Source organism: Eretmochelys imbricata, chromosome 3, assembly GCF_965152235.1.
Source record: "Eretmochelys imbricata isolate rEreImb1 chromosome 3, rEreImb1.hap1, whole genome shotgun sequence".
In the NCBI taxonomy this organism is placed as follows: Eukaryota; Metazoa; Chordata; order Testudines; family Cheloniidae; genus Eretmochelys; species Eretmochelys imbricata.
In genome coordinates, this window is record NC_135574.1 from 180746398 (window position 1) to 180766820 (window position 20423).

General features: G+C 39.0%; 1 protein-coding gene across 23 annotated transcripts in view; it reads left to right on the forward strand.

The window, feature by feature from the left end:
* The window catches only part of NRXN1 (neurexin 1), a 1233750-nt gene that overhangs the window by 413270 nt on the left and 800057 nt on the right, over positions 1-20423 (forward strand). For 5 of the 23 annotated variants that reach the window (XM_077811984.1, XM_077811986.1, XM_077812000.1 and 2 more), the window contains exon 8: positions 19982-19995. The exons of the other annotated variants lie outside the window; for them this stretch is intronic. In XM_077811984.1, coding sequence (XP_077668110.1) covers positions 19982-19995 — 14 coding nt within the window. The remainder of the gene's footprint in view (positions 1-19981; positions 19996-20423) is intronic. 23 annotated transcript variants of the gene reach the window in all.

Genomic DNA, 20423 nt, shown 5'->3' on the forward strand with positions numbered 1-20423 from the left:
AATTTCTACAATGAACTGCTTGTCCACATGAGTATGGGACCCCAAAAATTGGCCTGATGAGATTAGAATTTACATCCAGGGTACGGTTCTCTCTTTATTGTGCCCGAATATTTTTTTGCAGATGAAAATGTATAGATGCAGCACGTAAGCTGCTAGTGCCCAGATCTCATGTCAAGGTAGATTTTATTTAGTTTCTGGTTTGTAATAAATCCATTGGCTTCACGGCTTGAATTTAAATAATAATGAAAATTTCAGCATATTGTTGTAGGTCACATAAAACATTTAATCTTTCTACATTCATCTCTGCACTTTCAAAGCATGTGATGGTCTGCAGAGACTGAAGAAGATTTAAGGCTAAAAAAAATGAGTAAAGTATTTTAAAATAGGTTTTAATTCTACAAGTGGTTGCTAATAATTTTTGTTCCTTCTGTAAAGGTTAGAGCAGAATTGAGTCATTGTATACAACACAATTTAGCTAAAGAAGAGATGTGTACATGGGATCCAAAACATAGGATTACCCCATATGTGCCAACTGTGTTATATTTTTAAACTTCCTCTGAGGTATCAGATGCTGGCCACTGTGAGAGCATCATACTGGATTAGAAGGCCCATGGGTCTAATCCAGTATGGCAGTTCCTGTGCTCTGAACAGTTGCATGAAAATGGATAGAGCTACAAGATTATTAGATATTATTATTAGATTAGATATTATTAGATATTCCTGACACAAGGAAGAAAGGAAAGCAGCAGAATATGGACCCTGGACTTCAGAAAAACAGAGTTTGACTCCCTCAGGGAACTGATGGGCAAGATCCCCTGGGAGAATAACATGAGGGGGAAAGGAGTCCAGGAGAGCTGGCTGTATTTTAAAGAATCCTTATTGAGGTTACAGGGACAAACCATCCCGATGTGTAGAAAGAATAGTAAATATGGCAGGCGACCAGCTTGGCTTAACAGTGAAATCCTTGCTGATCTTAAACACAAAAAAGAGGTTTACAGGAAGTGGAAGATTGGACAAATGACCAGGGATGAGTATATAAATATTGCTCGGGCATGTAGGAATGAAATCAGGAAGGCTAAATCACACCTGGAGTTGCAGCTAGCGAGGGATGTTAAGAGTAACAAGAAGAGTTTCTTCAGGTATGTTGGCAATAAGAAGAAAGCCAAGGAAAGTGTGGGCCCCTTACTGAAGGGTTCATGTTTAGTTATTCCACCTGGAAGCAGGCAGGGCACACCCTGACTGTTTTGTAGAAGCAATGCACACATTGCTCTATCCAAGGACAAGGGCTAGATATGAACCATGAGAACTTGATTGTTGGGACAGTGACTGTGGGAAGCTTTCTTAGCCTGGGCTCAAGGCCTGAGAACCAGGATTGTAGTAGATAAAAGATGGTAAATAAGTATATTAATCAACGTCATACATTCCTTTGTGTATCTTTTTGTGGTAGCAGTGTGTAATGCTTAGGGGGGAGAAATATAATAAAAGGAGAAGGTGGAAGGCGGGGGGCAGAACAGCCCATCTCAGCTGACCAGCCTGCTTGCTTGCATAAAGCTGTGTTCTGTCTCATCATTGAACTGCCACACCTTACTGAATGAGGGAGGCAACCTAGTGACAGAGGATGTGGAAAAAGCTAATGTACTCAATGCTTTTTTTGCCTCTGTCTTCACGAACAAGGTCAGCTCCCAGACTACTGCACTGGGCAGCACAGCATGGGGAGGAGGTGGCCAGCCCTCTGTGAAGGAAGAAGTGGTTCGGGACTATTTAGAAAAACTGGACGTGCACAAGTCCATGGGGCTGGATGCGTTGCATCCGAGAGTGCTAAAGGAATTGGCGGATGTGATTGCAGATCCATTGGCCATTATCTTTGAAAACTCATGGCGATCGGGGGAAGTCCCGGAAGACTGGAAAAAGGTTAATGTAGTGCCAATCTTTAAAAAAGGGAAGAAGGAGGATCCTGGGAACTACAGGCCGGTCAGCCTCACCTCAGTCCCTGGAAAAATCATGGAGCATGTCCTCAAGGAATCAATTCTGAAGCACTTAGACGAGAGGAAAGTGATCAGGAACAGTCAGCATGGATTCACCAAGGGCAAGTCATGCCTGACTAATCTAATTGCCTTCTATGATGAGATAACTGGTTCTGTGGATGAAGGGAAAGCAGTGGATGTGTTATTCCTCGACTTTAGCAAAGCTTTTGACACGGTCTCCCACAGTATTCTTGTCAGCAAGTTAAAGAAGTATGGGCTGGATGGATGCACTACAAGGTTGGTAGAAAGTTGACTAGATTGTCGGGCTCAACGGGTAGTGATCAATGGCTCCATGGCTAGTTGGCAGCCGGTATCTAGCGGAGTGCCCCAAGGATTGGTCCTGGGGTTGGTTTTGTTCAATATCTTCATTAATGATCTGGAGGATGGTGTGGATTGCACCCTCAGCAAATTTGCGGATGACACTAAACTGAGAGGAGTGGTAGATACTCTGGAGGGTAGGGACAGGATACAGAGGGACCTAGACAAATTGGAGGATTGGGCCAAAAGAAATCTGATGAGGTTCAACAAGGACAAGTGCAGATTCCTGCACTAAGGACGGAAGAATCCAATGCATCGCTACAGACTAGGGACCAAATGGCTAGGCAGCAGTTCTGCAGGAAGGACCTACGGGTGACAGTGGACAAGAAGCTGGATATGAGTCAAAAGTGTACCCTTGTTGCCAAGAAGGCCAATGGCATTTTGGGATGTATAAGTAGGGGCATTGCCAGCAGATCGAGGGACGTGATCGTTCCCCTCTATTCGACACTGGTGAGGCCTCATCTGGAGTACTGCGTCCAGTTTTGGGCCCCACACTACAAGAAGGATGTGGAGAAATTGGAGAGGGTCCAGCGAAGGGCAACAAAAATGATTAGGGGTCTAGAACACATGACTTATGAGGAGAGGCTGAGGGAACTGGGATTGTTTAGTCTACGGAAGAGAAGAATGAGGGGGGATTTGATAGCTGCTTTCAACTACCTGAAAGGTGGATCCAAAGAGGATGGATCTAGACTATTCTCAGTGATAGCAGATGACAGGACAAGGAGTAATGGTCTCAAGTTGCAGTGGGGGAGATTTAGGTTGGATATTAGGAAAAACTTTTTCACTAGGAGGGTGGTGAAACACTGGAATGCGTTACCTAGGGAGGTGGTGGAATCCCCTTCCTTAGAAGTTTTTAAGGTCAGGCTTGACAAAGCCCTGGCTGGGATGATTTAGTTGGGATTGGTCCTGCTCTGGGCAGGGGGTTGGACTAGATGGCCTCCAGAGTTCCCTTCCAACTCTGTTATTCTATGATTCTATGATATCTCCTTTAAATATAGAAGTGCTGGGCTACACAGCGTGTGACTTACTACTGCAGTGCAATGAAGTTACTGGGAATCTTTCCATTTACCTTCTGTGGGCTTTGGATCAGCCCCATGATGCCACCGTGGAAACCAGGAGTACATTTCTTAACTGCAGTAGTGTCTATATCGGAACTGAAATCAAAGCAACCCCATAGCATCGAAAACAATCCCCATTCAGGTCCTCTTGGAATAAAAACAGTGGTTATCAGGGAGGGTAGTGTGTATTTTACCAACTCCTTGTTATTTATATTACAGTTGTACCTGAGCTGTACCAACACATAATCCCACAGAGTTCACAATACAAATAGACAAGACAGAGAAAGAGGGAAAGATGGGACAGCAGTGAAGTGACTTGGTTGAGGTGTCACAAACTAGTGGCAGAGCTGGGAGTAGAAACCACTTATCCGAACCCCCAGTCTAGCATGTTGCTGCCTTGTGGGGCAGCCTGCAAAACTTGCTAAGTAACTATTATTTCATGCTCTTTTTGTAGATGGTGACACTAAAGCACAGGCAAATTAAGTGATCTACTCTTGGTCTTGCACCAAGCTGGTAATTGGAATTCCATAGTCCATAGAAGGTTTTTCACTTGATGAATGTTGTCTTCGCCCACCTGTGAAGTTAAATTGTGTTCCAAATTTTCATTCCATAGCCATGTTAAAAAACAAAAACCACAACAACAAAGAAAAGAAAATCAAGATTGTTTGAGTCGAAACAGACTTACACAGAAAGAGATAGATATGTGGTGCATTTTTTACTTCAGTTGAAATTTAGTTTAATTTGGAACAAGTAGGAGAAAGAGAAACCATATAATGATGCTGTAACCAATACACAAATGGATAGATAAGAAAGCCACTTGGTTGGTCAGAAACATTAACTCAACGAGTCTGCTATTAAAATTCTATTTATACAATTGTCTTATTGAAATTCTGTTTTAATTTGAGCATTACAGTATCCCATTAGTACCAAAACTGAATACAATAGGGATTGCGATCAAAACTCTGTTAGAGAATCTGTAGGGAATTGGAACCTTGAGATACAAGGCAGATAACAATTAGAGGAAGCCTCCTTGACTGACAATCACAATAATTTCTTGTTTCTCTGGAAGTTGAAAAAGGTTTAAATAATGTTATGACTTTAATAACTGGCCTGACATTTCAGTAATGATTGCTAGTATTTTATGTGAATAACACTTCAATTTTAATTAATATTAAGGTTTCCAGAGTAGTCATCAAAAGGCTGTAGTAAGTCTAATGAAGAATGTTCAATAAAATCAAAGTGTGTACTATACATAAATGGCTTTTACACATTTTCTTATGGTGTTATTAAATGGTAAGAGCTTTTAAGAAAGTAAAAATATTTCAGCAAGCCAAATGAAACACGAGCTTGTAGAATGATATTGAATTACTAGCTTATATCTTTTCATAATACCAACATTTTGTGAATACACACTGGTTCTGTCACTCTGGTTATTGCACCATAGAATTTTCTTAATGCAGCAAGTCTAAGACCAAACTGGCCTCTGGGGCTATGTGTCTAAACAGCTGATGAGTAATTACTGGGAACCTCTGAGGCATAGGCAAAGAAAGGAGCAGGCTATTATGAGCACTTGTATTTGAGTTATGAGGTGAAGCAGATTGTTAGTTATTTTTGCTGTAGGGAAGAACTAAAGTACATCTTATTTCGTTTAAAGGATAAAAGAAATTGAAGCTCTTGTACTTTCAGTTTGCTTTGCATTTTTGCCATGTCTATAGCATTTTGAAGTTCTTGTGTCTCAAAGGGTTAACACTGTTTTACACAAAACCATAATCCTTGTGCAGAACTCTCATTTGTATCCACAGCCATGTTGTAAGGCACCAGGAATGGCATACAAGAGAGTAGTGGACAGTTAATGGGGTTGTCCCATCTGTGGTTCTCTCTGCTATAGGCATGCTTCCCTCACTTGTGTCAGGCTAACACCTTTTAGACCACCACCACCGATGGCTACATTGAGTGTAGAGGTAATTTCTCAATTCCACAGGTAATATCTATCCTGGAGAATGGACAATAGCCTAAATATCAGCTGCTACTGAAGGGAGTTGGTCTGCAGCAGCGACCCCATATCTTCAAACAAGAATGAATAATTGCATGGTGCTTCAGCCAGCAACTGTATTTGAGGCCCTGGCTAAGACCTTGATAGTCTACAGTCTTTGGAAACCAGATGTAGCAGTATCCAAAAATGAAAACGGATCATTTGTTTTTAGGCTTCCTGCCCTAGGGGTTACAAAATCTCTATTGTAAAGTTATGGCCTTGCCAGGCACTTTAAATGGATGTATTTTCTTTGTTTATGTGCTTTATATTAATGTTCTTGTTGCAGTTACTTTATTTTTATTTTTCTCTATTTTTAAAGAGTATGAAGTTATGACTCAATTTTATTCAGAAAGATGTTAAGAAAAAGTTTCAAAAGGGTGTGTTGGCATTGTTATTTAGGTAATTGAAGGTTGCACCTGATAAATGAAATAAATTAATCAATCCTCCAAATGCATCTTTAGGGCCTTCTGACATAGTAAAATATTTTCTTGAATAAATGAGAGGGATGTAAGTAGATATGATTTAAATATGCCCGACAGAGGCATTGTAGAGAAATGAACTGATTCACAACACTCATTTTTAGAAAATCTCTAAAAAGTGTCGTGCAATATCCAACACTGTCCATCCCTACCCCATGCATTCTTCTTTACCCTCATTTGTTATGTAATGCCTAAAGTCTATACTGTAAACTCCTAAGGACAGGAGCCTGTCAAATTATCTATCACATAAAATACTGAACACCTTTTTAGGTGCAGCACAAATAATGGTACAAATTTTCTGCTGCTGTAATGCTATTGGCTTCAGTGGAATTACATCATTAGAGGATTTGGTCCTAGAATGGATTGGCTCTGAAATGTCAATGCTGCACCACAACTCAATTATTTTACACATTTAAATCCTGTTGCATTTTAACAGAATAACTGCAGGCTTCTCTAAAAAAAAGCTATTGGTGACATCTCAGTATGGAAATGTCCTTATTAAGCATTCTTAAAGATATATTGACTTCTGAGGAAACAAGTCAGTAGGTAATACTGAATTTATGAAAAACAGTCTTCAAAAAAGCCTTAAGTGCAGAATGTATGTAATCAAGAACATGTTGCAGAGGTTTTCTTAGATTTTCTTGGATTTGATGATGACATCTTTGATTGGAAAAACTATTTACAATTCATGTATTAACAGATATTTTTTAATATTCTAAATATTACCTTGCTTTTCATATAAATTGTCTGAAAGTCTGTCAGTAAAAGAAGGAATTTTCTCCTGCTTCAGTACAAATACATGTTAATATAAATATCTGGTATTTTCTCATAGTAAATTATCAGTTTGATTCTTCTTAAATATCTATGACTGTGACCATTTATCCATCAGCTTTCTCTAAGTTTTTTCACCTTTGTTACTCCAGTAATGGTACAGTTCTAGGGCCAAGAGTATCACAAATGGATGCCTAAAGCTAGGGCCCCAATCCTGGATTGAGTTCCTTGATGGTGGATCCCTGCATCCATGTGGAGCCCTACTTGCATTGTGGAATCAAGATTTAAGCAAGTGGCTTGACTTTTCCAAAGTGCTGAGCCATCCACAAGGGAGCTGCTGGGTATTGCATACTTTCAAAATGCTTATTTATGTAACTAAATATGAGTTTTGAAGCATATATTTTAGACATCTTTATTTTTAATCTTGGCCTAAATCTCATTGACAGCATCCTGAAATAATTCCTGCAGAATTCAGAAATTATTCAGAGCACAATATTTTTACATTCAAAATACAGGTAAACCTGGACTTTCAAAGCCCCAAATCTGAAATTCCTATCCAAATTCACTTTTTTACCTAAGTCCCAATTTCACGATGTTACATATGTCACTAAAACCTTCATAAAATCAGGCTCTACTTGTATACATTATAGGACCAACTGTCAGATGTCAGGAACATTTGTAAATATTGATTATGTTAATGATACTGCAGTACAATAACACAATTAGAATACATCTCAACTTATTAGCATATATTTACATTCATTACCATGGACCTTTTGTGGTTAGGTATCACATTTGTTATTTCTGTCCTAACTGGTTATTTTGGTTCTTTCCAAGTTCCAAGTTGTGGTATACCTGTTAAATTTAAAAGGTATGAAATTAGGAAAGCCCCAATGCCAGCCTGCTTTAATGCATCCTCTATGTTAAAGATCACAGCCATATATGGATCTTATGCTTTAACTCATCACCATCTATCGAGATGAAAAGTCCCAAACATATGTATGCTAACCTTGCCTTACCTCAACATACAGGATGTGGCCTGCAGGTCCCATGTGTTACAGCCAAAACATACTCTAATATAAACTTATTATAATAAAACAAATAATCAAACCCATAAGAAAATAAGAAACTTATAAGAAAAGATATATAGGCAAGCAAGCAGGCTAGCCTTAGATGTATCTCATGTACCTGTTATGGACATCAGATCATTGCCAGTACACTTCTGTGGTTGACTCATGTACCTAGGGTGTCCAGACGTCCCAATAAAATCGGGACTGTCCCGATTTTTAGGTCTTTGTCCTGCATCCCGACCAATGCACGGTTGGGACACCATTTGTCCCAATATTGCAGCTTTGGCCACTCGGGTTTTTTGTTGTTGTTGTTGTTTGTTTTGCTTCCCCGATGTGTCCCGATATTTTCTCCGTTTAATCGGGCCACCCTACATGTATCTGTGGTCAGAACTTCCCCTTAAACTCTATTTTCAGCTTCACAAATACTTGGGGTTTTCTGTTGGGCCATTTGTCTGTGCAAAGTTTATTTGTTCAAAGTTCATAAGCCTCAAGCCTTATGCTAACCTGCTGAAGCTAATGTCTTACAGGATACAGTCCTGTAGGTTTCTTGCATTACTGCTGAATATAATGCCAAGAAGTAAATATAAAAAAGGCAAAGTAGCCCAGTGGGCTACAGGCCTCTAGCCATTACCCACATAAAAATAATTAATAATAATACTATATTGACCTTCCATACCCAAATATACACTCTCTGAAACCTCATGCTAATGTTTATTTGTGGTATAATTCCATTTTTAACCTAGACATACAGTAGATCATTCTGTTCTTCCTGGAGAAAAAGGGAAAAAACAATTTTTTTTCCAAAGGAAAAAAAAATGAACAGCCCACTCCCAAACATTCAGAAACTATGTCTTGTTATGCATAAGATTACTCTTTATTTTCTGTTATCCTGTTAAATACGTTACACTTAAAATCTCTTATTTTCACTGTGTACATTTTGGCAGTCACACGTACAATGTGTACAAAGATAACATAAATAATTTTACAGGTTGATTCAATGCCAGTAAAATACTCCAGTATTGCTTCTCCTTAAAGGACAGCAAACGAAGTCCTCCCCTATCATCATCTCCTTACAGACAAAAGCTTGTGTAGTGTAATATTTCCCAAAATCCAATCAATGAATCATGCTTTTTACCTTAGCCACACTGACTTTAATTGGATCACAACAAGAAAATAAAATTACAAAATTATTACATTAGTGCTCTGAAACATCCTTGTAGACAAGCTACAACTTCACTCGTTAAGTTCAGTTTCCGTTCCAACTCCAGCTGCAGTTGCTTCTAACTGATAAGCCTTTTGAACTGTGCTGCACAATTTCCAGATCTGAAAGGTGTGGTATATTGCCCACAGTCATTAAAGCTCCATACGCCATACTGTAAATAGAAAACTTATTCCTTGCTGCCTGGGCTGAAAATCTATGAAGAGTAGATTGTTATTCACGGGTATTTTCAGGGTCCATTTTTGGGTGGTTGGTTGGGTAGACAAAAACTTCATCTGGAATTTACATATGATTGTCACTAGTACAATAGTGTAGCTAATGAAGTCTGTGCAAGTGACAAGGCAGAGAAAGCACTTCCTGAATCTGCAGCTCATTGGAAATACTTTATCATATGACTCTCTCTACCTGTGACAAATGAAGTCAAATCCCAGACTGAATTTGTGCCTTCTAGAAAATAGACAATGTTGCTGCTGCCTATTGTGCTAGGCTCTACTCAAAGGTGCATGTCATATCATTTGAACTGTTAGCCACATGAGACTAAGCCAATACCACAATATGTATTCCATATCATGTCACAGGTTAATGTCTTTTCTGCTTTGAGAAGCTTGGGGACTCTATAAAGGCCCTTTACAATTTATTTTCCAAAAATAGTTCCTTTAATATTTTATTCTACAAAATGATTTACAAAGAGAAGGCAGTGTTGCAATGGAAAATGTCAGGAGTTGATGGTTTTGTTTTCACAAAGTCCTCTGCTTTAGCCATTCTCCTTATTCATCTCCATAAAAGCTAGTAATGGGAAAGACCTATGAGGTCATTCCGCCTAGCACTGAACACTTCCAGCAAAGTCCTTGAATTCTTTCAATTCCCATTGAAATCTGTGCTTGCTGGAGGTGCTCAACGCCTGGCAGATTGAGGCCTTTAGTTCATCCCCATTAAGGTATGGGATTCTTTCCTGCAGTATATTCCTATAGTACTTCAGTAATGTTATTTTCCAGTGGCATGTTGCAGTTAGTATGTGCTTAACCAGAGGGGAAGGGAGTTTCCTTTTTTATCTGTGGAATGTAGTTAAGGAACTGTATGCTTTGTTTCCTATGTTGACAGGGTCAAACTGTGTTAAGACTATGTTTGTATCTCATGTTTGAAGCCCAGCACAGATAGGGTCTTGGAGTCTTCCCAGGTTCAGATGGTCAAATCCGCAGTGTGAACTCACATGTAGGCACTTATTTCAAGGCCATGTAACAAACTTTAACTTCTCTTTGCAAGAAAGGCATTTGTGCAAGAAACAAAATGAAAGCCTTTCAGATGGTGTCTGTTTGCTCACACAAACCGCTCCATCCTGGTGGGTCTGATTACAGAGAAAGATGCTGGCTCTTCTGTATTATCTCTCCTTCTAAAATCAACTCAGCCCATAAAAGTAAGTACTTATTATGCACAAAACAGTATTGTATGGGCGATTGTTGGAAGATTTATTGTTATGCAGTGCTTATTTGAACAGTAGTTAACTAGGACCAGAAAATTGCTTGTTTTTTATTATTGCATCCAAACCCCAGGACATGTACTAATTCCATGGTGGTGTATAGTACTGAGAGAGAGAGAGAGAGAGAGAAATATTCAGTTATAATGTATCAGGAACTTAAGCTTTTAGTGTTGGAAATAAGGTTCTTTATCAGATAAATGAACTATTTAACTATATTTTTTCATATCAACTAATATAATACATTAGTTTTTCAACTATTGTTATATCCCTTTGTTCTCTCAATTACATCTCTGTGCTAGTAATAGCATGTGACTCAAGAAGCAGTTTGAAATAACTTTTTATGCTTCCCTGATGATTTATGTTCTACTTTTCCCCCCAATGCTAAAATGAGGAAGAGATTAAGTTTGAAAACAGTGTTCTAATTCTGAAAATAATAAAATTCAGATTTTCTTTCAAACACTCTGGGATCTGTGTAAAGTAAAGCATGGGAGGAAGTTTTTGGATTGTTTGGTTATTTTGTATCATCAATAACCTTGCTCACATGGAGTGTCATGTGTCGTGTGTTTGAAGTCCATGGGACTACCTGTGGAATGAGGGCATTAGTAAATGTGAGTAAAGGGATCACAATCACACCCTTAACCTGGGTTTAATTGTGGCTTTGCCACAAGACCTGAGCCAGGAACAGCACATTGTTGCTCTGTCCCTGGAGCATATCAGGAAGCACCACATAAGATGGACCACGATTTGGTCCATAAAGCTTGTGTTAGTCAGACACTTGTCATATAAATTACAGAAGGAACAAGGAAACACCCTTGTTTTTATTGTTATAGCACCTGGAAAAGTGTAACCTCAGAATTGTGCATACTCAAACAGGCAGGCAAACAGTGTGTTCATTTTCTTGAAGCAGTGCTTTGATTTATGGAAAACTATTCTGTTTCTTGGGGGGAAAATTAATACCAGTAATTTGTTAACTGTTTGTTTGCCTGGCATTTGCAGAAGGGTACATGGCTTCTGTGTGCAGCTTTCCAGTTATAACAGAATCTTGAAGGACCATGTCAGGGTCATTTTGTACCCGAACTTCTAAGGTTTTACCTTCTCCAATGCCCACTGAAGCAACAGGGGCCTTAGATTGGGCCTTTGATAAACTGTATGGCTCCTTAGTTGACCAAACTGCTATCTGCGAAATGCTATGCTTGTTTTGTAGCATATGGCTAAAACCCTTACTTGAGGTTTGAGGCACATCTAACATAATGCAAAACAAATTGTTTGATGAATCCTTACAGATATGTATGTTTTGTGTTTGAAATTATTTTCTTGACTTAAAAAAAAAAACCTTTAAAATGATGAGTTGAACTTTCCTATCATACTATCTAAAGTAATTATATGAAGGATATTATCATTTTAAAGTGAACTGCTCATGTAAGGCTTTCCAATTTTCTTGTTAATGACACATAGCTATCTGTAGACAAAAGTCTATGTAGTGCACAATGTTTATAGAACACTCAGTAATAATTAATGCAAATAATAATAATAATTAATAATCAAAGCAGCAGTGTCCCCATAAACAGCAACATACTTTACCCTTTTTCCTCAATTATAGGTATTAAAAGTGTTTTTCAAAGTATGTCCTGAGCCTTGTCGTATTTCAGAAAATAACCCAATCTTCTAATTAAATAATGGGAGGCAAAAATCAGTGAAATAATTACATAATAAAAATGTTATAAATGGCTTAAAACTGCTTTTCTAGAGTAATAGAATTCTTTATCACTGAGCTGGTACTTTCTTTTAAGTTCATATGTAATACAAATACAACTATCATTTTAGTTCTTTGAATTGGGCAAGGGTTCACAAAAGTTCAAGATGGAAAGTAATGCTGCTGAGAATCAGTAAATGAGATATTTTAATGATGTGTGTGTGTGTATATATAATTATGTATATATACATATGGAAAATATTTTCTATTTCTAAAAAAAAGGAAAATTAAATCCAACAAGGTGTGGCTCAGGATGCTGCATGTCTTGTGCACCAAAATGCCTATTGGATTCATTTGGAGTTTTGAGTACACAAGGAATACAGGATTTTGGGACCCTGTGTTTGCATAGAAAAGGTGAGGACATGTTTAGTGTCCTCACATGAAATAAATAATGTAGTAACAACAAAGGGCCCTATTGCACCTTTTGGGTAGAGACTATGATTATCCAACATATCTGAAACCAGGGACGAAGAAGGAGCCAGTTTTGTCTCAGAAGAATCCTGTTCCCTCATCCGCTCCACAGGGCCCTCAGTTTAGGGTTTGCCCATGGGGACAACTGGAGGTGGGGTCAGAGACAGCTGTAGAAACAATGTTATATCCATCATCAGTTCCACTGAATTTTTGAATAAGGTAATATTCTATCTGCTGTGTGTAGACAGAGAACTTTAGCCTCAGGGTTGTCAATCCATTATCTTTCATGAGCACTTTGATAGAAAAGTATAATTGACTTCTCACGGTACCAAAATAAGTTATTTGCATCTCCGACATGCTTGAGCTCATATTAGGCTGGTGTCTCTTTCAGCTTTTACTGTACATTTACCTGAAAGCACATGTCATGGAATTCAAAATAAAAATCTCATAAAGGGTTTATGTTCTGTTGACTGCTGGGGAAAAAAATAGTGGTATAATACAAAATTAATGGCCAAAATGTAGTTCACAATGCATTCCTCATGCTTGTAATTGTAAAACACTTGGTCTTGTAATGCTGTCATTTCTGGGCATGGTGGAGCGTGTTAGCCATTCAAGAATGTTTAAGGGTTTGGGGCCAAGGTAGAAAGTCCACACATCTTATGCCCTACAATATGGATGGGTGAAATAGTGTGCAAAGGACTTCTAGATCTTCTGTGCACTGGGACGTAGGGGACTCCACACAACATCTGAATAGTCAAATGTAGAAGGGGATCAAGGGAGTAGACCAAAGGAGGGGGTCCCTGGATCTACACTCAGACAATAGTAGTGGCTGGAAATGACTGGAGGGGGCAGGAGCTCTCCGTCCCCCAATTCCTATCTATGGGCTTATGTGTGTAAATCACTCTACCCCTTGGTCCCTGTAAATTTTGCTGCCAAAAAAAAAGGGGGGGCTGATTACTTGGTCCTTACGCAGAGGAGATTTTTGAGGGATCATGAGGGGATTGTTCTAAAAGAGCAGCAAGGTCACTGTCTGCAGGTTTCTAGATTGCAGGGAGACTATAAAAATGATTGTCGTGAGGAGCTTTCAGTAAAGAGAAGACACCTATTTGAAAGGTTCTTTTCTATATGTTTTCTGCCAAGTGACTCAGAACATTTAGTTTCAACATTTTATTTTTCTTTTAAAAGTTTAGAGGCAGGCAGGGAGCCTGAAACTTTCCAATGGCCTTCCACAGCTCGAAGCTCATGCATTTCTATTTTCATAATGAATCCATTCTGAAGACAAGATGCTTTTCTACTCTTCCACAAGATGCATACCCTTCCATACTTAGCCACTTTAATAAGTAGAGTGTGGGATTTGGGAAATCCACCTAGAACAAAAGATGTTTATTTTGAGGGATTTCCCCATCCCATCTTCCAAATCTCGTCATTGCTTCCATCCTCCCTACAACAAAATGGGTTGGATGTGACTTCCTCCAGAGCCTGTCAGTGCTCCATCAGTTGGCCAGAAGGAGATGCTACAGTGCAACAAAGAACTGTGGGTGAAATGCCATCTTCACTGTAATCAATGGCAGAATACCCATTGATTTCAGTGGAATTGGCTTTTCACCCTCAGTTGTATGGTCTGAGAAAGCTGCCTGCACTGAGGTCAGGATTTGAATGAGGGTGCACTCTATGGCAGCATAGTATAAAACTGTTAGAGCATCATGGTAGCCCTGGGTACAACACTGGATATGATACCTACAGCTAGAGAATGAATCAATTTAGCTTATTTTGCTTCAGAGTCTACATGATTATCACTGTTTATTTACATTGTATGTTTTCACTAGTTACATTTGTTTTAAGAGTGTATTCATAAGTCAGCTGTTACAGCCTCTAAACTTGAGAATTTTAAAGCACCATGAAAACTCTCTAGTACTTATTCAGCACAAAATAATAAAGTGAGAACTTACATGACTCTAAAGACTGAGCAGGTTAATTTACTCAGTACATTTTAATTCTCTGAAGTTTGTATAGTATCATGTATGGTTTCTGTAACATCAGTTAACTACATACTTTTACTATGGAAAATAGGCAGTTCTTTGATATTAAAAAGATCTCATGCCACTTTATTAAATTTTATATATACCAAAAATAGATTACTGTATATAAATTACAGAACTGTCAAACTCCCTTCTGGCAAAAAAGTGGTCCTCCAAATGTCTGGGGTTTTTTTAACCTAAGCAGACATTCAAGAATTAGATTTGCTTTGATTATATACCTTTGATTTATTATTGTATGTGTTTCTGTGTCTGTCTTAGGCTTTTTTTTTAAGTGCCCATCTCAACACTATCTAAGCCCTGCAAAACCCATGCAATGTTTATTTTTAATAAACACATGGCTCTATGATAAATCACATAGTAATTCTTTGAGCTTCCATGTCCATCCCATATTGCTTAGCACAGTAACTTTGCAATCTAAAGCCTGATGCAAACCCCATTGAAGTGGATAGGAATATTTCCATTGACTTCAGTGAGCTTTGGATCACGGCCTAAGCACCAGAATTTATAAAGTGCTTAGTGCCCTCCATGCCTTGTAAGGCAGACCATATAAATGACTTTTTCTGTGGCTCATCATGTTGGAAAGACAGAGCAACTCTGGTTTGGATAGCTCTAACATGTACTTACAGCTTAAGAATTACATTAGAAGCAATTTCAGGTTCAGTAAAATATTCATGGTAATAAATGAAGTATGATTTTCTTCATTTTTTTAAAAAAATACTTGATTTTAGAGCTTCTGGACTCAGTAAAATGGAGGTTATTTTGTTAGATTATTGCACCAAAACCCAACTGTACTGTTTTTTCTCCTACCTTTGTTCTACAATTTCTCCAGGGAAACCTTATTTTGTTTCAGGAGGTGTCAACTGTGCAATATTGAGGATTGATATGGGAGATATGGGATTCTTTAATGTTAAAGATTTTGCTTCTTGCAGAAATGAGTCATGGACCTGTTCAGTGAGAGCTGTTTCCAAATTTACTGATGAAATGTCTTTGACAAAGATACCCAGCATTCCTACACTGCAGCTCTGTGTTAGAGATTGCAAAATAATTAAAAGCATTATCTGTGAATAATCTCTTCTCATTGAGTGAAGAAATTTGCAAATAATTATTTTGTGGAATATATTTAAATAATCTGTTAAGCTATTTAAATACTGAAAATAAAATCCAATGATTTATTTGTCCACTGACAAGAAAAAAAAAACTCCTCAAGAAAATGACTGTTACTTGAGAAGCTTGAATCTGTATAATGTAGCATCATCTTGAACACCCATATATTCTCTTTTCCAGGTTCTGCCATCTTGCTGATACACTTTTTAATTTTTCAGATGGAGATTTTGGTTGAGGAAACTTTCAGGTCATAGTTTGATTATGCCAAAAATAATCATAGTATTTCTTCAAAAAGCTTACAGCAATTTGACTGGCGTAAGTGTAACCCTTCTGCCAGGTGGAGCCAGTGGAAACAAGAGCCGGGTTCGGTATCTAGGGGTTCCTTTTCAACAATACAACACAAAACCGGCTCGAGCCCCCACTCAGTGACCTGGGACAATTACACACCACCCCCTGGGTGGCTCTAAGAGGCAATACTTCGCCTCTCGCAAGCAGAGTCTGAGTGTAGCACAAACTTCTAATAAAAGAGGGAAGTAACTCAGCATTAATTTGGGAAAACACTGCAACTAGGGTTCATAAACACAAACCATGAGCAAAAGAGCCCTCCCCCAAAGTGAGTTTCCCCTCAGTTTCTTAAGTCCAGCAATCTAAAAGTTCCTTTAACATGCCCGTTGCTTCTCTGCACCCCATTCACAGTTGCTTTCCTTGGCCAGTGCAGCCCCAGAGTCCAGAGGTTCATCCACAGAGTTCATCTCCCACCCTGTGTGGAAGGCAGGGGGTGGGGTAAAGAGGCACCTTACACGCTCCACTGCTCGGGCACTCGCTCATCACCCCAATGGCTGATTGCCACCCCTCTGCATGGCTCTGCTCTGGCCCTCTCCACCAGTCTCCCTGCTGACCCCTTGCCCCGCCTCTCCACCAGCTGCCCAGCTGGCCACTCACCAAGATGTCTTCACCTCCCCCCGACACTTAACACAGCTCTTAGTGATTTAAGTTGTTAGTGGGGGAGTCTCACTGCTGGTGCACAGTCTCTTGCATTGGAGACACTGTCTCAAAGTAGGTCTAATACTTAGATATCAGTGACTTCAGCTCTGCAGCATGTAACAATTCTCTCAATTGCATCTGAAATAGCTCTTTTATTATACTATGGAGAAAGAAATGATCAAATGGTGCCTAAGGTCCTTAAACAGCACCCACACCACCAACTACAAGTACCTATCCCCACCCTTTCTCAACATATTGGTATTTGGAACCCATGTCCCCTGCCTAGCGAGTGCCATTCAGTTGAGGGTGAGTTCCTCCATCGGGGTATGCCAGGTACAGTTCTTCTGCCCTCAATTCACACAAGAAGGATAACAATCCTTTATTACTCCTGTCCCAATAACAAGGAGACTGGGGATCCAACAGCAACCACAAGTGATCATTTGGGCAAGCAATCCCATCATGCTGAACACCTAGGCAAAGAGGGTGTGTCCATGCAAATGAGATCAGCTTCTGAAGTCTTTTTCCACAGCTCACCACTAGATGTCAGGGGAGAGCTCATTCAGTCTCTTCTTACATAAGCAAAAGATGGAAAAGGCCAGTGCCCACTGAAGTACACAGAAACACTCTTTAAAAGATGAAGTAAAGAGCTGTACAGATGAAGCCATTTGCAGTGTGCAATAAGTGTTTTTTTTAGTTCGGTTTACAAAACCTGTATTCCTGAATGCTATCTATTGGTACCGTAGCTATTAACTAATATTTACATATTTAACAGATAAAGAGCTGTTTAGTAACAACTCCTGCCCATTTACATGTTCATTAGATTGCCCTAATGTAGTTTTTTGAAGTTCTGTACTAGCAGGGATATCCCAGCCTAGTTGTGACAGTTGAATAGGACTCATTTCATAGTGCTAGTGAGTTTATGTAAATGTTTCCTTTGTGTTTTACATTTTTGCATCTTGAGTTACTAGAATATCTCTGAATGAAGCTTCCTTTGTAGAGGGAGATGAAGAGAGGCTGCTTATCATGTTGCTGTAAAATCAGTTTGTTTTTTGTCACCAGCTGCTGATTAGAGATGAAAGAAAAATGCTCAGTTTCTGGGTTGCTCTTGGAGAACTTCAAGAAATGAAGGACCCAATACTGTGTGGTACTGAAGCCTTCCAAACCATTATTTTCAATAGGAGTTGAGGATTAGCACCTTGTATGAGGAGCTCAGCGCTCCGCCCTAAAGTCCTGAATCAAAGCCCTTTGAAACCAATGGAAAGACTGATTTCAGTGGGCTCAAGTCCAAAAGACTTGATTTTGCTTCCACTGAATTCAGTGATAAAAGTCCCACTGACTTTAATAGAAAGTGGATCAGGTTCTAAGTGAGCAGATAGGAAATGTACCCTTCTCCTCACTACAGGATGTTAATTAATAAAACATGTTTACCTTCTGAAACCTTTGTGGTATAAGTGGATCAGGTATCTTTTTTGTTTGCATGCAGCTCTTATTATTCACAATATGTATCACTTTCTAAGGGAGAGATTATATACTAGGTTTATATATTAATAGAGTATTCAGAATGAAAACATATTGAATTTAATTATTGATATTCACATTATGTTGTTTTTTTATGCAGGTAATTACATTTAATCGCTAAAATGCAACACTTTAGTTACTGCCATGCAATTTTAATGTTTTCTCAGTTTTGTAGGCAACAAGCCATAATTTAGAAAACAAATATGATATTACTAAGTTTGACTTAATGTCCTTTTTGATATTAGAGTATTCTGTGGGTCCCTGTAGCATCAGCATATGGATGTGCATATATGTGTCCTATAATTAGGTCTGTCAGTCGATTAAAAAAATTTAACACAATTGTTTGAGCGAGTGGCTGAAGTAGGACTGAGTGGACTTGTAGGCTCTAAAAGTTTTACATGGTTTTGTTTTTGAATGCAGTTATTTTTTGTACATAATTCTATATTTGTAAGTTTAACTTTCATTATAAAGAGATTGCACTACATTACTTGTATTAGGTGAATTGGAATATACTATTTCTTTTTTTTTTACAGTGCAAATAGTTGTAATAAAAATAAATATAAAGTAAGCACTGTGAGCAGTATATTCTGTGTTGTAACTGAAAATATAGAAAACATCCAAAAATATTTAATATATTTCAATTGGTACTTTATTGTTTAATAGTGCAATTAAGCACGACACATTTTTTTAATTGAGATAATTTTTTTGAGTTAATCGCATGAGTTAACTGCGATTAATCGACAGCCCTACCTATAATATGGTAGTATTTAATATTGTATGAGTTCTAAACAAATTTCTTGCCAGTCAAGAGTAAAACATGTTTCTTCTTGAGATTACTGAAGACTTATTTGAGTAAGAATTCACATTTTTCTTTCCTGCCATGGCCTTTCCTTTTTGTGATTCTGCCTGGCTTTGGCCACCATGTGTGGAATTCCTTAGAAAAAACTTGCTTAGTAGGCCAAATTCCAGGTGCTGCACATAGCCACCTGGTAGAAAACTTGTGGGAACAGCACTGGAAGTACAGAACATAAGTTGCTGGCCATAATTTGCTATCTACCAAGACCTCAGAGACTCTTCTCTTAAGAATCACAAAACAGACTGTGTGTTTGTATATACACCCCTTAAAATGCAAGTCGTCGACATGCAGTTTTGTCTTGCATCTGCATGGATTTGTGGGCTGCTTCTGCACTGTGTATGTGTGATTATGACACTAACCAGAATATGGTCCAATGGCAACACTTTGATGCAGATGCACTGTAGGTTCACTGAACAGAAATTGTTAAGTAAAAGGACTCTGTGTTCATGGGCATGTTTGTTGTAGTCCCCCCCTCCCCCATGTAAGCATTTGTTTAATAAAAGCTAAGTGTAATATAGTTATAAACTCAGGACCCTGTTGTTGATTCCGCAAAGTCTGCTTTACACTATGGTGACCTCCAGAAGAAATACTCCACTTTGAAGCTTCCAACCCCTGTCTCTTAAATATTTAACACAAAATTCAGATTTGTGAGTTCACTACAACTGCAATCGCTGCTGTGAAAAAGGGGTTGCGAGAGTCGGAGGGGTTGCTGCTATGGCCGCAGTTGAAGATGGACTGGAGTAGCAATAAAAGTTTCATTTCACTCCAGGAAAGAGTCTGTGAGAATGCCAAAGCCACATGATATGACATTTGAGTTGCCAGTTACCGTCCCACTCCTCTGTTTGCTAACCTTCCAATACTCTTTCAGCCAGCCCTTAACTGGTAAAACCGTGAATTAAAAATGAAACCAATGAAGCAGAACCTGTGGGCCTGATTAGGATTTCATACCAGTGTAAATCAGTATGTAAGGGGACTGCTGTCCCTTTACTAAAACTCAGTGGGGGTGTTTTGGTTGGCTAGCTCCCAGTAACAAAAAGAAAGGGGAAGGGTCAGTGGGAAATCAGGACCCTGAGACTGACAGTCCCCAGGAACAATGGGAAGAGGCCCGTGCTCCAGCTCAGTCTGATTGACAGGGCGGGCAGGCTAATCAGGAAGTCAGGAGACCGGGTGGGGGGGTCCCGTCCTCTGTGTGAGCTGGAACTGCCTGGGTCAGATAGAGTGGGGCCGAGCTAAGGAGAAAGCAGGGGCCCAAGCTGAACTGGGCAGCAGAGTTACAGAAGCAGCCCACAGAGCAGACTTGTCCTGGGAGG